At 34.3% G+C, this 20,700-nt stretch overlaps 1 protein-coding gene across 1 annotated transcript; it reads left to right on the top strand.

The window, feature by feature from the left end:
- Positions 1–610: 610 nt before the first annotated feature.
- LOC130647302 (anosmin-1-like) lies at positions 611–20,541 on the top strand. The gene is made up of 12 exons (XM_057453097.1): positions 611–832; positions 8,864–8,950; positions 9,572–9,634; positions 10,524–10,599; positions 11,819–11,980; positions 12,315–12,490; positions 12,697–12,931; positions 13,565–13,798; positions 16,518–16,667; positions 18,034–18,185; positions 18,965–19,022; positions 19,363–20,541. The coding sequence occupies exons 1-12, from the start codon at positions 710–712 to the stop codon at positions 19,533–19,535; spliced, it is 1,689 nt and encodes a 562-aa protein (XP_057309080.1). The 5' UTR covers positions 611–709; the 3' UTR covers positions 19,536–20,541.
- The last annotated feature ends 159 nt before the right edge of the window (positions 20,542–20,700 follow it).

Below are 20,700 nucleotides of genomic sequence, written 5' to 3'. Positions count from 1 at the left end.
GTAGATAGGTGTTTTCTATTATCACGCATCGTAGTAGATGGATGTTTTCTATTATCACGCATCGTAGTAGATAGGTGTTTTCTATTATCACGCATCGTAGTAGATGGTTGTTTTCTATTATCACGCATCGTAGTAGATAGGTGTTTTCTATTATCACGCATCGAAAAATACCTAGTAAACGGCTTTTATTTATTTAAATTATTTACAGTATCACATATCGGTTTTCATTTTGTTCCACTTTCATACATACTTTCTACTATCGATGCGCATTAAAACGCCGACTTGCCATAATTCAACAGCGAGACCGAAAAGGTAGCGAGACAAAAATATTTTAATGTCAACTAAAATGGGAAGGTATAACATTTTGATTTATGACGGTTCGTCAATACAATATTAATAAACATACAACCGTATTTTTTAGTACAAAAAACAAAACGTAATTTTGAACGTCTTTAAGGTACATTTTTTCTCCTACGGTTTTTTCTGTGCACAACAAGTACTTCAAAAATCAACAACGGAGGAGGCTTAATTCCTTAATCGAATAAAATTAGAAAGCGTATTTCACGGATAATGATTCCATGGTCAGATCTTTTATATTCAGTCTCAGATCTAGGCACAAATTAGTCTAATTTCTCTCGCAGGAAGGATATGAGAAGCAAACATAAAAACTTTGGCACAATCCATAAACTATAGTTCTATATATCTCAGGATGGTTGACTGTTGGTTTGTTTTTATGTTAGCAATTTTGTCGGTACATGCTTCGTTTAGCACACTAACGGTAAACAGTTTCGTATTTGCAAGCGCAAGATGTAAAGCAAGATGCTTGACAAAGGTAAAGCTTAATATATTCAAAGAAAATTTTATCTGCCACGTTTATTTATCTGAAATTTTTACAATACTTAGCCACGTGTTTCCAAGCGCCTAGCGTAACTTTTAATGTTTCTCGTAAGTTGTTTAATTGGGTAAGAACGTGCGAGTGTATGAATGACCATAGGTTTTCATTAAGTTAATTAAAAAGGATTATCCTAGACATCAATATAATATACAGGTTAAAATGTCCGCTATATAAATCAAATGATTTTTTTATTTTCTTGCCGCTGACACGTGTTCTGCAAAATACCTTTTTCAACACAAAGCTATTACTTGAGTTTTTTGTAAACAAATCCACGTGTGGTAGCTGTGGGTTTAAATTGTTACCCACAATCGTTTTTTCTTTAGACTTTACAAAAGTTTATTTCTTCTTTTATCTTCATGCGCTATCCACACTGTTGTGAGATTTGTTCAAGTTCAAGTTCCTACAATTTGATAAATTTTTGTCGTCATATAGCTAAGTTTGGTTGTTAAGTTTCAACATAAATCTGGGAGAGAAGCCGCACGTTGTTGTTGTTAATATAAACCAGCTCGTTAATGTAATTACGTTATGGTGAAATAATCAGGGAAGATTACAATTCTATTGATTTTATTAGCGATAGTTATAGATATGACAACTTTTATTAAATTCTCTGCGCCGAAAATCACCATGAAGATAAATCTCAATGAAAACACACACATGACATCATGCAGTACTCCGTACATGACAATACTTTTTACACACGCCACTTTCATATTGACGCTTTGTGCATGCAGTATCTTTTGTGGTCACAGAAGGATTTTATCATGTGATTGTGACAAAGGTTTTGGTGTTGCAATTGCACGAGAGAATCCTTAGCACGAAAAAGAAAGCTACAAAATAAATTAATTCAACCAGTCAGTTAACGCAAGAGTGTATTAGTTTTAATCGCTTTTCTCATGTTGTTGTTTTTCCTCGAATGAAATTTTTTGTCCATATATGTTTCCTTCAAGGAAAAGTTATAAATTTTTTTCTCTGAAAAAGTTTGTTTATATGTTAACCATTATGTTTTTGGTCCACTGCAAGTGAGTTAATGCTTTTGCATAAAAAAACGCGTAGAAGCATTAAAAAAGCACTTTTAGATTTGCTTTTCCTCAATATAAAGTCGTGTCTTTATGCACGCCAAAAGCTGGTTTGATTTAAGCTAGTTTTTAATTAACTGGTTTTCATTAAAAGTCGTGTACCATTCCAACCTAAAGTTCAAAACCCAGCAAACACGAAATTATAACTACGTTTATCAAAACTGGCTTCACTAAAAACATTGCATGTATATGTAAAACAGGGACTTTTTTGCTAAGTAATAATTTTTGCCAATAAGTGTCTCTATAACTGCATAAAAAATAGCTGTCTTGCGTGTTTTAGGGCTCTAAATATGTGTTGATTTCCATCTTGGGGGCTAAAGCGCTCCCTGGAACCCAGCTATTTCGGCAACTCGCTTCGCTTGTTGATTGTCACTAAAATCTCAAAATCTACCACTATAACTAAGCCGCTCCCCCGTCCCTGTAAAACATGGTTTTGTAAAAACCACAGGTGTAAATGGGGTATAAGGCCTTATATAATTCAGATGTCGTATAATTATCGCCTTCGTTTTAGCAATAAATAGTTCAAAGCCGCTATCGCTTACTTGTTGGCTAAACAAGACCGTGGTACAGTCTACCGCTTTTTATAATCAGAATATGAATAATTATTGATTTGTCTCGCTGTTACAGTTTCTACGGCTAGTAAAAGCAGCTTGATCGAATCTCCCTTCTTCACAAGTCCAAGACGGTGTATTTTTGTTTTTGATGTTTTTTACCGCATGATCTTAGAAAGATTTATTTTAAACCAGGTTATTATTTATTCATCTGAAACAGTATTTTATAGCGATAAAGTCTTTTAAAAGCATTATTAATGAACAAAATGGGGTAGCGTGTGATTAGATAGAGCTGATTTTGTTGGAATGTGCTGATACAAGACAACCTATAGCTTAATTTACTGTCTAGTTTTTATATTTTACAAGTCGAGTACCTCCTTGGGAAAAAAAAGTAAGTCTTAGGCATCTAGCTAGTTATATAGTCAATAAAAAACAAAACTAAAGCTGGCTTAAATAGTTGGAAAGCTGAGTAGAAAATATGTTTCCAATATAATAAGCAACCCAGTTGATAATACAGATTTTTATTTGGGTCAAAATTAGCATATTTTTTAGCAACCTTTAGTCCTTATATCTACACTACGCTGCGATCACTTCATTTCCCTTCCCTCAGCTAGCAACTTTCCCAGTTGGATTTATGTCAAAAGTTTTCTTGGAAGCAATATATCCTGCGTTTAAAAGCAATATAACGCGCTTTAGCATAGATTCACTACTGATAAACATGATCCGAAGGATCGAGGTCTGGTTCTAATTTTCCGAACTGTGTTGGTAAAATAAAAGTGCTAGGTGCTAAAAAATAACCAGCTAAGAAACTTGTGATCAAGAAAGGCTTCTTAGCAATGTAACTGCTTGACCCAAGAGGAGAGACTATTCCCCTTTTTATCACCTAAATGTGTTATATATTGTATAGATAGGGACCGTTCAATAATTACGTAACACTCCTTGTCTGCTAGCAAAACTTTGAACTTGTTGTTAAGTAGTCATATCGGTTATTTTAAATACATTAGCTGGTCTGGCTAAAACTACACTTTTGGAAGAGCACCTGTTTATTAAGTGAAATTATAAATAAAAATAAGAATTAATTTTATTTAGTAATGGCTTATTACGCCTGTCTATGTACAAACATGTTAGCAAGATAGATGTCTTATTTTCTCATCCAGCCAAAAATTGCCATGTTTTAACAAAGCTTTAAAAAGAACCCTAATTTTAATTCAAAATGTCAATGGAAATCTGCCAAAATAACATCCTTTATAAAAATATTTACTGTTTAGCTCACCGCTTTTTAGTCAATCTTTTTGTGAACATTTCTCATAATCTTTTAATGTTTTTGTAATAAAATCTGCCATCTTTATAGTAATTTCTTTATAGTATTTCGCGCGAATAAATCATCAATGTAATGTGTAAACCAATCGCATTACAGAGCTCACCCGCCTGTACCAGGGTTATTTTCGCTCCTGGCCTCAATGTCAAAAAGCAAAAGGCCCTGGGGACGAGGTTGAGTTCGGTACACAGATTGTTTTCTGTTCCAATGAGGATTATGAATATTACATTTATCTCTATATTAATAATAACCGTATTCTGTCTGTGCTCGGGTAATAATGTCGTACCATAAACAGAAAGTGCAAAATATTTTTATCCACTTTGTTTTGAAGGATAAATTCCCGTGGAATTTTAATGGTCCGGCGAACCGGTAGAATTTTTCACATGTTAACGACTAGATAGAAACATGTCTAAATAGCTGCAGCATATTAAAGTAAACCAATAATGAGAGCGTTTAATTCCGTTTCCAGAAAACATACCTACTAAAAGCTATTCTTAATAACGTTTTTCAAATAATTATCTATCCAATCAAATATGTGGTTTCTTCCACGTGTTTTCATCCTCATTGCAAGGAGCATTTGTAACACTTCAAAATTGATGAAGGTTGCTTACTAGCAAAATAGACCAGTGATTCTTTGCATCAGTAAAATTAGACAAGTTAGTTCCTGATTCCTACTGGAAATAGCTAATATTTAAATGCTCAAATGTCAAATTGTAGTACCAGAACTGGCTCGGAATTTTAATAAAATTTCAGCAGCATTTCATTGTTTTTATGTATTATGACAAGGCGATAATCTACTGACAATTCCAATTACATTATGCGCATTAAATAAAGAGGGTTATTTTTAAGGGTAAAGATAAATGAATAGTTTATAAACAAGAAAAATGGCAATGAGAACCTTGACAAACTGAAACAGGGCCGAATTAAAGTTTTCTACTATTTTCTTAAAAAAACTCATCTTGAATTATTCCAGAACGTGTGTGAGTATGTAAATACTCTCGTGTATTCAATTACTCACCGTTTTATCTTGTAAAGGTTGATTGACTCTGTCAGCTGTCCACTTTTAAAGTAAGTTTTTTTCAGATTTTTTTTTGTGCGAAAAGTTTGGTCGCTTTATATTGTGGTTCATTAGGGGCAAATGTTTTCGATTTAAACTTTAAACAAAGTCTGAGTGACACATATAGAAACTCAGCGCTTCGATTTCCTTCTTTCGATCAGTTGAGAGTGTAAGCAATTTCAAGTAACGTACTTTCATATTAATATGTTGAACTTTTTTTAACAACAATAAAAAGCGCATGATGTTGCTTACACAGTTGAACTTCCTAAAAGAAGCTTCCTTACACTTTTTCCACGACAAGTTAAAATAACCATCTAACTCCCATAACAAAATATCCATGTAACAAGAACATTATAGCAGACATCTCTCCATGTAGGACATCATTTTAAGATTCCAATGTACATCAACTGTTAGAATTAACGTTTCCTCATACCATACAAGCTCAACAATCGGTGATATCAAACAATTAATCTTCAGAAGTTTCCATATTTCGCTTAAGGCAACATTTGTCTTTGCTATGACAAAGAAGAATCGTAATTTTTATTTTTATTTTACTTATTCCGAATGAAAGATGGTATAATCTCTATAATAATACGCCAGTTCCGTGTGTCTGTCTGTCACTTTTGCAAAGTGGATTACATTCTTCAAAATTTTCTTTAACAAATTCTATAAAACATCGCCTATAAAATTGTTCTGTAATTTACCAAACTTTACCGATAAAATAGTATTGACGTCAAAGGAAAGTTAATTAAGATTAGTGAAGCCATTACAATGCACTTAAAACTTTGAGGCCAAATAACTTGGAAACGAGGTGGTGACGTCAATGTTTTTACACCGCGTGGGTAACTAGGGACAACCTGGAACCAATTTGGGTAAGTTTTCCAAACCTGGGTCCCCGAATCCGTTTGGGAATGGACGGGTTAATTACGTCATCAAAAATCTTCAAACCCTAATATCTCTGCAACCGTTTACCAAAAGTACATGATCCTATACATTTTCTTAATCAGTGCTTCAAGATCTATACGATGAAGGCAACAGGTATACGAATTTCTTTAAAAAAATTTTGGGTTTTGACGGTTCATTGCTGACGTCAGCAAAATTTTTAAAACCTTATATCTCCTTAGGCGTTTGTCGAATTCGTCAATAGCACATGATAATAAGCATTTTTCTCATCAGCGTTTCAATCTATGCACAGTACAGGCAACGAATAAACTAAACTTCCCCAATTTTTTTTGTACCTGCACTGCTGACGTCAGCAAAAAATCTAAAAAAACCTATTTTCCATTGTCCCTCTGCCTAAGTGGATTACCCCACGGGCCTTATCGACTAGTCTATATAATAATACGCCAGTTCCCTGTGTCTGTCTGTCACTTTTGCAAAGTGGATTACATTCTTCAAAATTTTCTTTAACAAATTCTATAAAACATCGCCTATAAAATTGTTCTGTAATTTACCAAACTTTACCGATAAAATAGTATTGACGTCAAAGGAAAGTTAATTAAGATTAGTGAAGCTATTACAATGCACTTAAAACTTTGAGGCCAAATAACTTGGAAACGAGGTGGTGACGTCAATGTTTTTTCACCGCGTGGGTAACTAGGGACAACCTGGGACCAATTTGGGTAAGTTTTCCAAACCTGGGTCCCCAAATCCGTTTCGGAATGGACGGTTTGATGACGTCATCAAAAAACCTTTAAACCTTTATCTCTGCAACCGTTTGTCAAAGATACATGATCATATACATTTTCTTGATCAGCATTTCAAGATCTCTACGATGAAGGCAACAGGTATACAAATTTCTAAAAAAATATATTTATTTTGTATTTGCACTGCTGACGTTAGCAAAAAAACTAAAAAAACCTATTTTTCCATTGTCCTTCTGCTTAAGTGGATTACTCCACGGGATTTATCGACTAGTCTCTATAATAATACGCTAATTCTGTCTGTCTGTCACTTTTGCAAAGTGGATAAAATTTCTTTGACAAAGTCTATAAAACATTGCCTATAAATTTGTTCTGTACATTACCAAACTTTGTCGTTAAGCAAATATTGACGTCAAAGGAGAGTATATTAAGATTAGTGAAGCCATTGCATTGCACTTTTAAATTTAAGGCTAAATAACTTGGAAACCGGTGGAAATAATTGACGTCATCTCCTGCGTGGGTAACTAGGGACCACCTGGGACCTATTTGGGTAAGTTTTCCAAACCTGGGTCCCCAAATCCGTTTCGGATTGCACAGGTTGATGACGTCATCAAAAAACCTTCAAACCCTAATATCTTTGCAACCGTTTATCAAAAGTACATGATTCTATACATTTTCTTGATCAGTGCTTCAAGATCTATACGATGAAGGCAACAGGCATACAAATTTCTAAAAAAAAAAATTATTTATGTTCTGACAGGTCTGTGCTGACGTCAGCAAACTTTAAATGACGGTTGTTTTTCTCTGTTATCCTGCCTGAGTGGATTTTTCCACGGGCCTTATCGACTAGTCTCTATAATAATACGCCAGTTCTGTCTGTCTGTCTGTGACTTTTGCAAAGTGGATTATATTCTTCACTATTTTCTTTGATAAATTCTGTAAACATAGCCCATAATATTGTTCTGTAATTTACCAAACTTTAACGTTAAAATAATATTAACGTCAAAGGAAAGTATATTAAATTAATAAAGCCATTACAGTGCGCCTAAAACTTTGAGGCCAAATAACTTGGAAACGAGGTGGTAACGTCAATGATTTTTCACCGCGTGGGTAACTAGGGACCACCTAGGACCAATTTGGGTAATTTTCCCAAACCTGGGTCACCAAATCCGTTTCGAAATGGGCGGGTTGATGACGTCATCAAAAAACCTTTAAACCTTAATATTTCTGCAACCGTTTGTGAAAAGTACATGATCCTATACATTTTCTTGGTCAGTGTTTCAAGATCTATACGATGAAGGCAACAGGTATACAAATTTCTAAAAAAAAATTTTGGGTTTTGACGGGTCGTCAGCAAAATCTTTAAACCCTTATATTTCACTAACCGCTCATCAAAACCACACGATCATATACATGTTCTTGATCAGCAGTGTAAGCTCTACACAATGGAGGAAACATGAAAACAAGTTTCTCGATTAAGTTATTTTGAATTTGCTGTGCTGACGTCAGCAAAAAATCTAAAACTATCTATTTTTCCATTGTCCTTCTGCCTAAGTGGATTACTCCACGGGCTTTATCGACTAGTCTATATAATAATACGCCAGTTCTGTCTTTCTGTCACTTTTGCAAAGTGTATTATATTCTTTACAATGTTCTTTAACAAATTCTATAAAAAACAGCCTATAAAATTGTTCTGTAATGTACCAAACTTTAGTATTGACGTCAAAGAAAAGTTAATTAAGATTAGCAAAGCCATTACAGTGCACTTAAAACTTTGAGGCCAAATAACTTATAAACGAGGTGGTGACGTCAATTATTTTTCATCGCGTGGGTAACTAGGGACCACCTGGGACCAATTTGGGTAAGTTTCCCAAACCTAGGTCCCCAAATCCGTTTCGGAATGGACGGGTTGATGACGTCATCCAAAAACCTTCAAACCCCAATATCTATGCAACCCTTTGTCAAAAGTACATGATCCTATACATTTTCTTGATCAGCGTTTCAAGATCTATACGATGAAGGCAACAGGCATACAAATTCATGAAAAAAAATTTTATTGTGTTCTGACACGTTTCGGCGGACGTCAGCTAAATTTAAATGACGGTTGTTTTCTGTTATCCTGCCTGAGTGGATTTTTCCACGGGCCTTATCGACTAGTAATATTATACTGTCATTTGGCAAGGCCCTTTATTTGGCAGACATCTCTCTAAAGTTGACAGTTTTTAAAGATCCCGTTGGTGTTTGTTATAGATTGATTTTATTGTATGCATTGAAGCATTAAAGAATGCAAATTCACAGCTGTCGTTTTGATGTTGTAATTTAGTACTTGATCGATAGTTCCAGTCGTGAACGTGGAAAGTGGAAATGGAGGCCATTAAAGTGCACACACAAAGATCATATGTGTAAAGAGGTATGATGAAACATAACCCAGAAATATCGCAGACGCGGTGATAATATCTAATAGAATGATTTATTTGGGTCCGCACGAAAGTCGAAAAATAATTTGCCGCAATTCTGGAAATTAACCAATAAATTTTTAAAAATTATGCCCTGAATAGGATATCTGGTCAGAAAAATACACAAAAACAACGTACTGGTCTACGTCAAAAACGTAAATGGAGAGGTGGAAACCTAAGTAAGTTTTCACTGGTAATGATGTTAAAATGCGAAAACTATATCTGTTTGCAAACACTTGAAATAAAAAGAGATGGAAGTCGCCATGTATGTTGTTTTTCTGCTCATGTATTTTTTTTTTGCTAAATGTCCTATTTGGGGTAAAAATAACTTTGCAGGTATTTTGTAGAATTGCGTTAAATTGCTTTTGTTGTTTCGTAATTTTGAATTGCGTGAAATATTTTTCAGTTCAGTTTTGCATTGAAAAATACTTTTCAGCAATGATTACGTAACTGTAAGAACAATTATTTATTTACTTAGTATTTTTATTTGTGTATAAGTATTGGGTTACACCTTTTTTCTTATTTCAAAGATTGCCTGTTCCGACAAAATAAATTATTGTACTCTCTTTTTTTAGTGTCAAAGAGTTTGTTTTAACCAGTTGATACTTACAGCAAGATTTGACTGTAGCCAGCTCTGTGTAAGTAATTGTCCAGTTAGGGTTTCGTAACGTGTAATAATGCAACTAGATTCTGCAGTAAATGGGAATAATAACATCATTTCTCATCACTTGTGATTGAATACAATATAAGGATTTCTAATGAAGAGATACAAATTGAACAAAAGCGTCCATTCTGTTTTCTGTACCAAATTAGTTTTCTTTCAGGTGCTGCAGCTTTTTTCCACTTCTATAAAAAAATTAATAAAACGACATTACTTTCCTCTCTAACAAGAGGTACAATGAAGTACCAAACAATGCGTTATTTTCTCCACTTTCACCAATAGTTAAAAATAACAACATGCAGCTTGAAAAATTTAAATAAGGCGAAAAATGAGGACATTGACTCTAATTGAATTTAAAATCACGCAAGATTAGATACTTCATAAACTAATTTTGCAAAAGTAAAACGCTTATAAGCATATACGTGCTTAGATAGGGACATTTTTCTAGGCATATTGCCTAATCTTGTAAATCGTTCTAGTGTATTTTCTTTTAAATTTATAAAAATAGAAGTTACTCTAATAAGCATGTCGTAAGCCTATTCATGGTTTGATTTCTTTTGGGAACCCTACAAGAATCGTTACTTAGGCTTGATTAAAGATTTCTACTTGCTTATAAAAACATGTGAAATTAAAGTTTGCGGCAGTTGTCATTAACTTTTGCTGCCAAACTGAAGTAAACTTTTTATTCGCATCGATTTCTATCTATCTATATAATAATACCCGTATACGTCTGTCCGGGTGTCACGCAAAATGGAACCTTTTACGGTATAAAAAAGACGGGCGAACCCGTGGATTTTTCCACGGGCTAACGACTAGTTACGACTTTCAATTTTTCTATGTTTTTATTTCCGATATTTTTTTCTTAGGAATCGCGCCATGTTTACCCATTCATCAGTACATGTCATGATTCATGCGCGTTTCTTAAAAACGTCATTACTGCAGGTAACAGGAAGTTTAAAAATAGATATTAAAAAAAAACGTATAATTTTCCTTTCGTTTTTATGTAACTATGCAGAAATCCGTCTTCTTCGGTATGTAGCAAAAACTTTAGACGTACTTTGAGGTGTGGCATACCATAATAAGTTCCAACGCATTATTATTGCCACTTTAAGCAACCCCGTCAACATGATCTTGTTGCATTACATATTTTTTTGGAAGACAACCATAAGAATTAACAAGAAACATGGGCAGTTAGCAGTCTGGCAGCATGCATAGAAACAATGTACATGGAGACATGAAATGCAAGTACCGGGTGTTTAAATAAGCACAACTAGAAAGCAGTAAAATTACAAGTATCTTGATTCATGTCACACATAAAATAATTTGCTGTAAATGTATATAGTACACAATCTAAATATTTTTCTTTTGCTGTTGAGCAGCGATTGCCTCTCTAGCTGAATTAGGCTGGTGACATTCAGCTCAATCCGTTAATCACACTTTTTCTCTGCTTGTATTTTGCTGAAACTCTGTATGCGTATGCAAGTGGGTTTTCACTTCTTGTGACCATTAGGTAACTTTCGACAACAAGATCGTTAATTAGAAAAAAATCTGAGAAGCATGACGAAAATAGTTTTTGCGTATAATTTAAAAACCGAATGTTCACCTTGCCACGTAAATGTCATTAAAGTCACCTAAATACCAAGGGAACAGGAAGTGCACCATAAAATGAACTCGTTGAGTTGTGTCACCTCTTAAAATTTAAAAAAAAAAAATGCCAACTGGGTAGCTAAAAAATAACTTATTACGTTTTTATACATCTCACTGTCCTCCAAAATTAACTTAATTACAATTAATTAAATTAATTGTCCTCCAAAACGACCTTAGTTCAACACAGCTATTTAAAAAGCAGAACTGACAAGCCAGGAGAACTTTCGTTTTCTCGCTGCCAGCGCCAGATAAGTTGAGCAGATAGCATGCGTGACAATTTCGTACCCATGATTTCTATTGATATGTTTTCAAGGTAAAATAAAAGAGGACAATTACAAAATCCTATGTTAAAACAAGATTTGTTTTTGAATTTGTTGCATTCAAGAACAAAATAGAACACAGTCAGAAAAGGACTAGAAAAGTAACAACATCAGTCCTCGGTTATGTTTAACTAGAAGACGATCCCAAACCCCTAAACTAAAGCTTTGGTGTCTAGTGGTGTTCTTCTTTACAGGAAGGAAGTCTGGAAGTTGTCCAGCAGCTGTTAATGTCCCTAAGTATTTGATGGTCGATCTATGTTTTCACGATTGGGAATGTCCAGTAGATGAGAAATGTTGCGTAACAGAACACAAAAAAACAGTGTGTGTACCGCCAACATTTAAAGAAAACAGAGATGGTAAGTTTTTCCTGCTACCTACTGGCATGATATTCATAACACAAATGACGAAGGAAATTTCCTTAAAGCTATTGCGCATGTTCACAAAGGTATAGTGCATGTGAACTACATGTAAACACGAAAAAATTATTGCAATTTCGGCTCATTTTGGTTACCTGCAAGGACTAGCTATATATTGACGAACCTGCGGCTTCATAGATAATGATATATACAAACCTGTGCTTCATACTGTGGATAATCATTTATACGAACCCGCGCTTCATTCTATAGATAGGCATACGAACCTGTGCTTCATACTATAGATTGTCATACATACGGTCTCTTCCTTTTTCAGTACCTGTTGATCTTCGTGCTGATCATGTCGACTCTGAAACTTGCATGCTGACTTGGCGTATGATAAAAAGGCGAAGCTCATTTAAACGGTTCGGAATACAGTTTGTAATAGAGAGTAGATACTCTATGAAGTCTTACAAAGAAACTTATTTCTCATTTTGGGAGCCTGCTGGTCAGGTAACATTTGGTTTATGTTATAACTTGGATTAGGTTGAGCAGCTTGGCCTTTTTATACCAAGATGTTTTTCTATTTTTACCGATTGAAACTGATCTCTGCAGTATTGTCAATACTTTTTAAAGAGAGAGCAGCTTACAACCAGCGAAAAACATGCGTGGGATTAGTAACTTTACCCTATTGACACAGAAGGATCTTCAAATTTTAGACTCCAAAGCTGCATCGCCAGCTGAAAGAATTACATGCTGGTGCGTGGTATCAATTTCGTGTTGCAGCTGTGTCTGAGGATGGTTACACAGGATATAGTGAGCCGAGTCAGGTCATTAAGCTACCGCTGCCATTTAAAAGACCAAGCAGACCGCAGAATCTTCATATAAACATTTCTGAACTCGACAATGGTAAAAGACGAACGCTCTTAACATGGAGTTCGCCCGCTAAAATAGGTAAATGGTTCTTCTTGAGCTAATATTCGTTAAAAGCAAATTTATCGTTTTTGTTTTTGTTTTCTTTTACGAAAGTTTGACATTCTATTTAATTTGCATTTTTTAAGGGTAACACTTGAAAATTACTCACTAACGTCAAAATCACGTCCAGCGGGAAAGTGACGTTTAAAATTCAATCAACATAGAAAATGCATACCAACGTTTTTCAGATGCCGTTTTGACATTAAAAAGAATAATCGGCTATTTGATTTATAAGTTGATAAAGTACTCCTGGGGAGAATTAAACTAACTAAGTCAACTACCTGATCAGAGAAAAACGTTGTCCAACTAAAGTGATCACATTTAGTAGTTGGCTGGTTTCACTTTTCTTTTTTTCTAAAGAAAAATAATGGTTTCGTATTCTTCTTTTTTTCATTATGCTTAACATATCATTTTAAATTGGAATTATTCCTCTTTAAGTGATGGTCCATTCCTACTATTTTTTCTAATGAAATCTTGCGTCTAAAGAAAGTTCGTAAGCTGTTCTCCGGTGAACTTGTGTATTTTAAAATCATTCTTTCAAATTGTTTTTCAATTTTGAGAAAGTTAGCGACTTAATTAGCCATAATAAACCTTTTGATTTATTTTTTTTAGATGGCGTACTCCAAAAATATCGTGTTGTCTACTTCAAGACAATACCTTCCAAATCATTCTCATCAGTGTCACTGAATTATGCAATCAACGTTCCAGCTGATAGAACATTCGCCGTCCTGAATGAGGTGGAGGCGAACACAACGTATCAAATCAAGGTTTTTGCTGTTTCACGCGCCCACAAGTTACTTTTAAGGGGACAAAGAGCGAAGCTTATACTTACAACGAAGCCATTATGTAAGTTATTAATGTTTTCTTCAAGTATACAACTTAACAAATGATTCAATGACGTATTTACTTAACCTGTGTGATTTCTATGACTTTCTAACAATATTTTTACATTAAGGCCATAGTGCATGCAACCGGTAGCTCAATCTTAATTAAAAAATGTGCAGATAGGACAGCAAATTTCGAAGTTCGAACCATAAGTAATTGCATAGGCTATTTTTATATCAGATTCACGCGGCTTGCAAATGTTTCAGAGGTAGGCCAAATTTTTAAATTGTGCTTACTGTTACTGATGCGTCATGGCCATTTTTCACAAATGTGCCGAACTTAACTTGGATTATTTTGTTGTCCTATTTAAAAAATGTCGGAAAAATTTCCTTTGTGTATTTTTGCGCAAGATTTTAGCTGCATCCATTATGTCAAATCAGGTAGATGTTCATAGAAAACTTTTTAGAATTCGTGGTGTTGTTTAATCATTCTAAATTTCAAACAGTCCTCCTTCATACCCTGTGCTACTATAGGCCCTATTGTTCAGATAATATGACGTAATGGATATCCCTGTAAAAAAGGATTTTTAAATACAAAAGCTTTTCTTTATGATTTTTTTATATCTTGCATATCTTGTATAAGAACAACATAGAACGCATGTAGATTTATTTATTTTATATATACATGACACTTAGATAAAAAAAAATATAAAAATTGTTTCAATAGAAATCAATATAGAAAGTGTTGCGGAGCGTGGGACTGAGTCCCCTAGGTTCGCAAGCGAAAAATTTTAGACGCCACTTTCGGTTAAATTGTATAATGAATCATATAAAAAACAAAGTTCCCACGTGCTCCATGGCAGTCGATCAAACGATTTCATTTTCGCCTTGATCAAACATTTGCTGGGGTTTCTGCATTGGCAGTACCGCAGTATGTTACGGACACAATTTTGCATGGGCCAGTGACATATTTTATTTAAAGCGGAACAAGAATGGTGTCCAACAAAAATAATTCTTTATCGGGAAATTATTTCCAGGTTCTTAGAAATTAATCGATCACCTTCATTTTTTGGAAACGATTATATACATGTTTGTTTTTACCTTAGGCTCAGAAAGACCAAATTTTTAGAAATCTTCAACATTAAGAAACTTTTATACATATAGCTAATGTACAATAGAAAATATATATATCAAAACCATAGTCCAAACGCTTGAGGCTCTACTTATCAAATTTTAAGAAACTTCATCCAGGCTCAACCAAATGCTTAGGTTTCTTTTAAAAAAATATGTATATAACTAGCTATGGCAAGAAATGTCTCACTTAAGGTCTGCTAGCTACCTAGTATGTGGAACTAGCACTAGCTAGCTAGCTAATACATATGCTTTCTTTATACTAGCTAGCTAGCTACGCTGGACAAAGTTTCCATATATAACGAAAAAAAGCAAGCATTAAATGTTAATAACTTAAGATAAAGTATATTTAATGCGAATTAAATAAGGATATTACGAGATTGATAGATTAAAAGGTAAACTTTTCCAGTAAAATTCTCGTGGTCCTTCTCATATCGTCGCCATATTTAAGTAACAACAAACACTCCCCCATTGCCGTTTAAAATTCATGTTGTCTCGCTTAATCAGAAATTTACGGAAAAACGACCAGATTAAATTACTGGGAAACAAAACACAAATGGGCGAAATCGTAACCGTGGGGAAGAGTGTTTGATAATTTTGATGTATAGGGGCGAGACGCAGAAATCCTATACAGCCTTTATTTGGCTTATTTAATGAGAAAATGGGCTCCGCTTCTCTCCGCAATAAAATCTTAACAATTACGTAATGTTGAATCTATTAAATGAAATCTACTAGCCGTATTCAAAATCAAACTTACAAATATCATAAAACGCATCCCAAGCATGATCTCGGACCAAATCAACAGAATATCATCAGGTGAAGCCAAAAGCCTATTTACAACAATGCTTGTAAGGAATGGTTGTAAGGAAAAAAATACTTTTAACAACAACGATTACGGAGTTGGAAGAAATCCAGATCAAGAACAATTATATGGTTTAACGCAATTTTTTTTAACGTAAAAACAGATGTTAGAAGGTTCTTGAAAATTGTTAGTAAAAACTTCTCAAAGGAGCACAAGTTACAAAATATAGAAACACGCAAAAAGTTAGCTACAGTTGTTTACACAACATGTCTGTCTAGCATCCTAACACAGAGCAACGCTACCTACAATTTGATGTCCTCTTTAGAGTAAATACCAAGATAGCACTGATTTATTTTTGAGTAAATTATTAGTCTAATTATCAGTCTAATTATCAGTCTAACAGAGAATACCTTCGAGACACGATGAAATCAACATAACCATACGTTCAAGAACGAAAATAGCACGAATTCTACCAAATTGTCTGAACATGTATGAGCGTGGAAGAGAAAAGAAATAGAACCAACGCTTTCATGGAAAATTATTGATCATGCTGCCCCAGTGGAAACACGCGCAATTTTACCTCACTGTGAAATACTATATCATTACGTCACACTTGAATTTTTTCAATAAAAGATTAGTTTCCACGCGTTGTCTATTTCTGTCAAAATATTGTTACATTTTTTATATTTTTTGATTTAGTGTCTGACGATCGGTCATTGTGAAACTCTGAGTCACGTACTTTTATAATGTAAATTTTATCATGTATTTTTGATTCGTTCTTTAATAATCCAATAACTCTTTGTTCCAGTGTCGAAACTGAATTTACCAGTTGGTCAAAAAAGTGTACACATTGTGAAAAGACTTTCCAATAAGAATACTCGGAACCTCGTGGCACGTCTCCATGATCTGGCATTACACAATCATCAAGCCGCAGTTACCATAAAGTGGAATATACCAGGTGAGGTATAAATATTGTCAACGCAATGTCTCTATATTCCAAGCAAGAAGTCATGGTCTTATTAATTACTGTCAATGCTTAAATCTAAAATCTGATATAACTTTTCAGGATTCAAACCAATTTTTTGAAAGTTTACGCAATTCTCCGCACCCTCCCTATACGACTAATTCGCAATGCATAATGGTAGTTGTATTCCGCAAAAAGGTAAACAAACCATTCGCAGTAACAAAGATGGCGGAACAAGTACACTTCATCCCTAATTCTACTCAAAGCCAGAGCCATATACAAAATTCTAATCAAGACAACAGTTTTTTTCAAAACTTGGACTCTCCTGCAAGCATTGGCTCAAACTTTTTATCAAGTTCAAGCTTTTTATCGCAAGCTAAAAGTAAAGGTGGAGGAATAACTTGCTGTGTACCTCTCTGTCAAATCAACTCAAAAAAGAATCCAGACTTATGTCATTCCCAAACACTCAGAGCTTCGACAGAAATGGCTTTTTATGATCAGTAGAAAGCATTTTGTACCTTTTACATCGCATAGAGCTTCTCTGCTCATTTTACTGGTGGAAAAAAGACATATATGATCAATATTCCCACAATAGCCCCAAAAACTATCAAACCAACCAGCCAGCAAACCAAGAACCAAGTTTATTTTTCAGCCTTAACATTACTTTTAACTATCACTTTTTCACGTTGCTTTCTTTGAATAGTTGGTATCCAAGAATTTTATGCTTTGTAGCACCCTTCGGCTTGCTATCACAGCTATTTCCAAGAATTAAATATTGGTGAATTTTCTTCTGGGTGATCGCAGACATAGCTGCAAGATCAGTCGACCATTGACTGATATCTTCGTGTGTTCTTTCCTCCACTTCTTCGTCCCTCTCGACATTTGTTAATTCTTTTAAACAGGTCCTAGTACCACACAAGAGCTTTGAGAAAAGTTAGGCCCAAGGTCTGAAGAGCTTAAAATTATATCTAAATCTGTATCATTATTTATTACCTCCATTCAACTGCTTTCACTTCTAAAACCTCACTGACTAACAATTTTTAAATGCTTACATCAATAACACGTGTTTCGGATAAGGGAGATAATGATTTTCTTGAGGAGATTTGAAAATTAACACAAACAATAATGGCTTTTGTTATTATCGCCACAATAAAAAGGATGCCGTTATTTATTTACAAACCTTCGCTTCTGGGAGAGAAAACTGTAGAATATAACTACCATAATGCATTGCGAATTACCCGTAAAGTCATTTTGTTTAAAAACATTCTATACGCAATGCGCACTGGATAATTGTCACTCAATTTTATTGCTGTATCAACACCTCGGACCCTTTAAATCTTGAAACGGTGATCATGTTTAGATTTAACCGTGCATGCTATTGGAATCACGTGGTTTAATGTGAATTGCAGTAACGCGAAGAGAACGACATTCGTATGGAGGCGTATTGTGCCAGCAAATTTAAAGAGCTTTCGGTTGAAGTATTTGCACCTTTTTTGTCAATATAAAATAGAGGTGAGCTTATTTAGTCTTTGCAGAGACTTCGGAACTGTCCAGCTCGTGAACAGAGGGCATGTAAGGAATTTTTTAAACAAAAATCGCTTCTCGCCAACCGCTTACGTTCAAACAGGCTTTCAATCAGGCGCGCTGTAACCAGAGGGAGGCTTTTTCCCCTTTAGGTGGTAGCGCAAAAACTGCCCATTATGCACGAAAGAGGTAATACCTATGTTTCTTCCTCCTCTTCTTTACATATTGCAAAACACTTATGGCACACTGTTCTCAAATCTGCAGAAATTAATGTTCTCGTTAGCCGTTTGATGTTCCGCAAAACCCAATGGATAAGCCGAAAGAAAAATTCTGACAACTTGTGCCTGTACTTCAGCAAATCTCTAAGGACTGCAAAATTAAAGATTGAAATTTGACCAAAAAGTGCGTTGGGTAACTGTTAAATATTCATTAATTTGGAAATACAGTATCTTGCACGCATTGGTCGGAAAGGAATAAGATGGCGTAAAATGAATTTCCAAAGATTGTTTTCAATGTAATAAGCTAGCACGTGTACCTTTTTCTTCTTCTTTGTCAAATCATCTATAACTTGATTATTTCTGGCTACACTTTAGATGCCCTATTTTACTACAAAATATATCAGCGGTTTAAAGAGGACATTTATACTCCCTCAAAAGAAGCAACATTTTCAGGGGAAAATGTAATTGGCTTTTAACTATACCGAATATTCTAAACAAGAAAATAAAATAAAATAAACATGACTTATATAACATGTTTTTGCTATTCAGGTTTTGCCATATTTCCATGGAAATGAAGGCGAGAAAGTAGTGCTGCATATTGATACAGGTATTCAATTTGTTACGGAATAAAATCTAGAATGACTTTAGAACTGAATATGTTGTCATTAAATTTTCAAAACTAAAGAAGGAATAGAACGGCGGAAAAAAGAATTTGTTTTTCTTTCCTTTTTGTGCTTTAACTAAGGTTAAGCGTGCACACATTCTTCTGCTATGACGAGTCGGAAGGTGCCTACCATGTACAGATGACAATTATAAAGTTAACGATATTACACAGCTTGTCAAACACGTCCATTCATGTTCATATGTTTATTACATGCCATACCTGCAACACGCTACACACAGGGCTGTACTTACTCGTCATCCCTTTTATTCTATCTTTCCTATAGGTGATTTAGTGCGAAACGAAACCAAACTAAGTACATCCACGCCGGTGGAAGAACGAAAGTTTGTTGTTGTTAAAATCCCTAAGCAACTGCCTAGTTTGTCTACAGCTGTAAGTACGCACACGTGGTCGATGATTTGGTACTGGTTTCCACTGGCGTATTTAATATGTTCATAACACAAAATATTTTTTTATATAACGTATATATATTTATATAACGTATTCTTTGTTTATTTCATTTTTAATATTTTTTGTAGTTTTATAAAAAAGAGTTATTTAAAGAGATCTTTAGCAGCTAATTCCACTTTTGTGTGATTTTGAGGTATTTTTATATATATTTTACAAGTATATCTCAAGGCTTTAGTCTTTATCTAACTGAAATTGCAATGTTTTTTACATTGTTAATAAGAACTTGTCGCGTTTTTCGCTCAAGAATGTACAAAGTCTAATAATCAACAGGCGTGCTAATCAGCAGCTTCGTCTAAATGATTATTCTGATGGTCCGACAGTATAAATACAATACAACAACATACTAGTTGGTGGAATTTTCCTTTATTTTTCGCATGTCAATCCGTGCGACGTTGTCAATCTGTTTGACGAATTGATGTGCAAATTGGAAAAATTATATCGACAGAATAAAATTTTCATCAATATAAACAATTGATGACGTCTTTCTAATGATAATTTCTTTGCTTTGATTTTTTAAAGTGGAACGATAAAACATAACAGGTCGATCTAGGGAAGGTCGTAGTTGATAATATCTATCTATCTATTTTAACGTTTTAACATTCTGTTTGTAAAACTGTCTAAACTGATGATCGAAGGTTTTTTGTCAAATGATCGACTCATTGTTAAGACCTGTTATTCATGTTTCGTATTAATCATCTCCGACACACTGTTTGTCCTAGACATATCTTAATACGGCTCCGTTTTTTATAGTCCATTTAAGACTCATTTTGTTATCTGTTTCACTTTATTAAAACCACGGCATCTAAAAGAAAAGAAAAGAACGAAAAAGTAGCCATTTTGTTTTTTTACATCTGTCGCGTTTTGTTGTTTAAGGTCGAATCTAAGGAACATGTTTTTAAAGTAGTCAAATATATGGTTAACGATTTAGAGTTTATTAATGTGTGTTTGATTTCTGGAGTTTTTTTAGTTTACGTAAAAAAAAAATATTTAAAAACCGTTCAAAGAATCGTTATCCCGTATTTTTCATTCGTATTTGTGATGTATTGAATATCACCAAAGCGACACTGAATAATTTCGATGTCCGATATCACTGAATTGAGTATCTGTTTATAATCTACCTTAAGATAGAACACTTTAACACACTATGTATAAA

Source organism: Hydractinia symbiolongicarpus, chromosome 6 (genome assembly GCF_029227915.1).
Source record: "Hydractinia symbiolongicarpus strain clone_291-10 chromosome 6, HSymV2.1, whole genome shotgun sequence".
Taxonomy (NCBI): Eukaryota; Metazoa; Cnidaria; class Hydrozoa; order Anthoathecata; family Hydractiniidae; genus Hydractinia; species Hydractinia symbiolongicarpus.
Note: the sequence above shows the minus strand (reverse complement) of the source record. Positions and strands in the feature narration are given on the sequence as shown.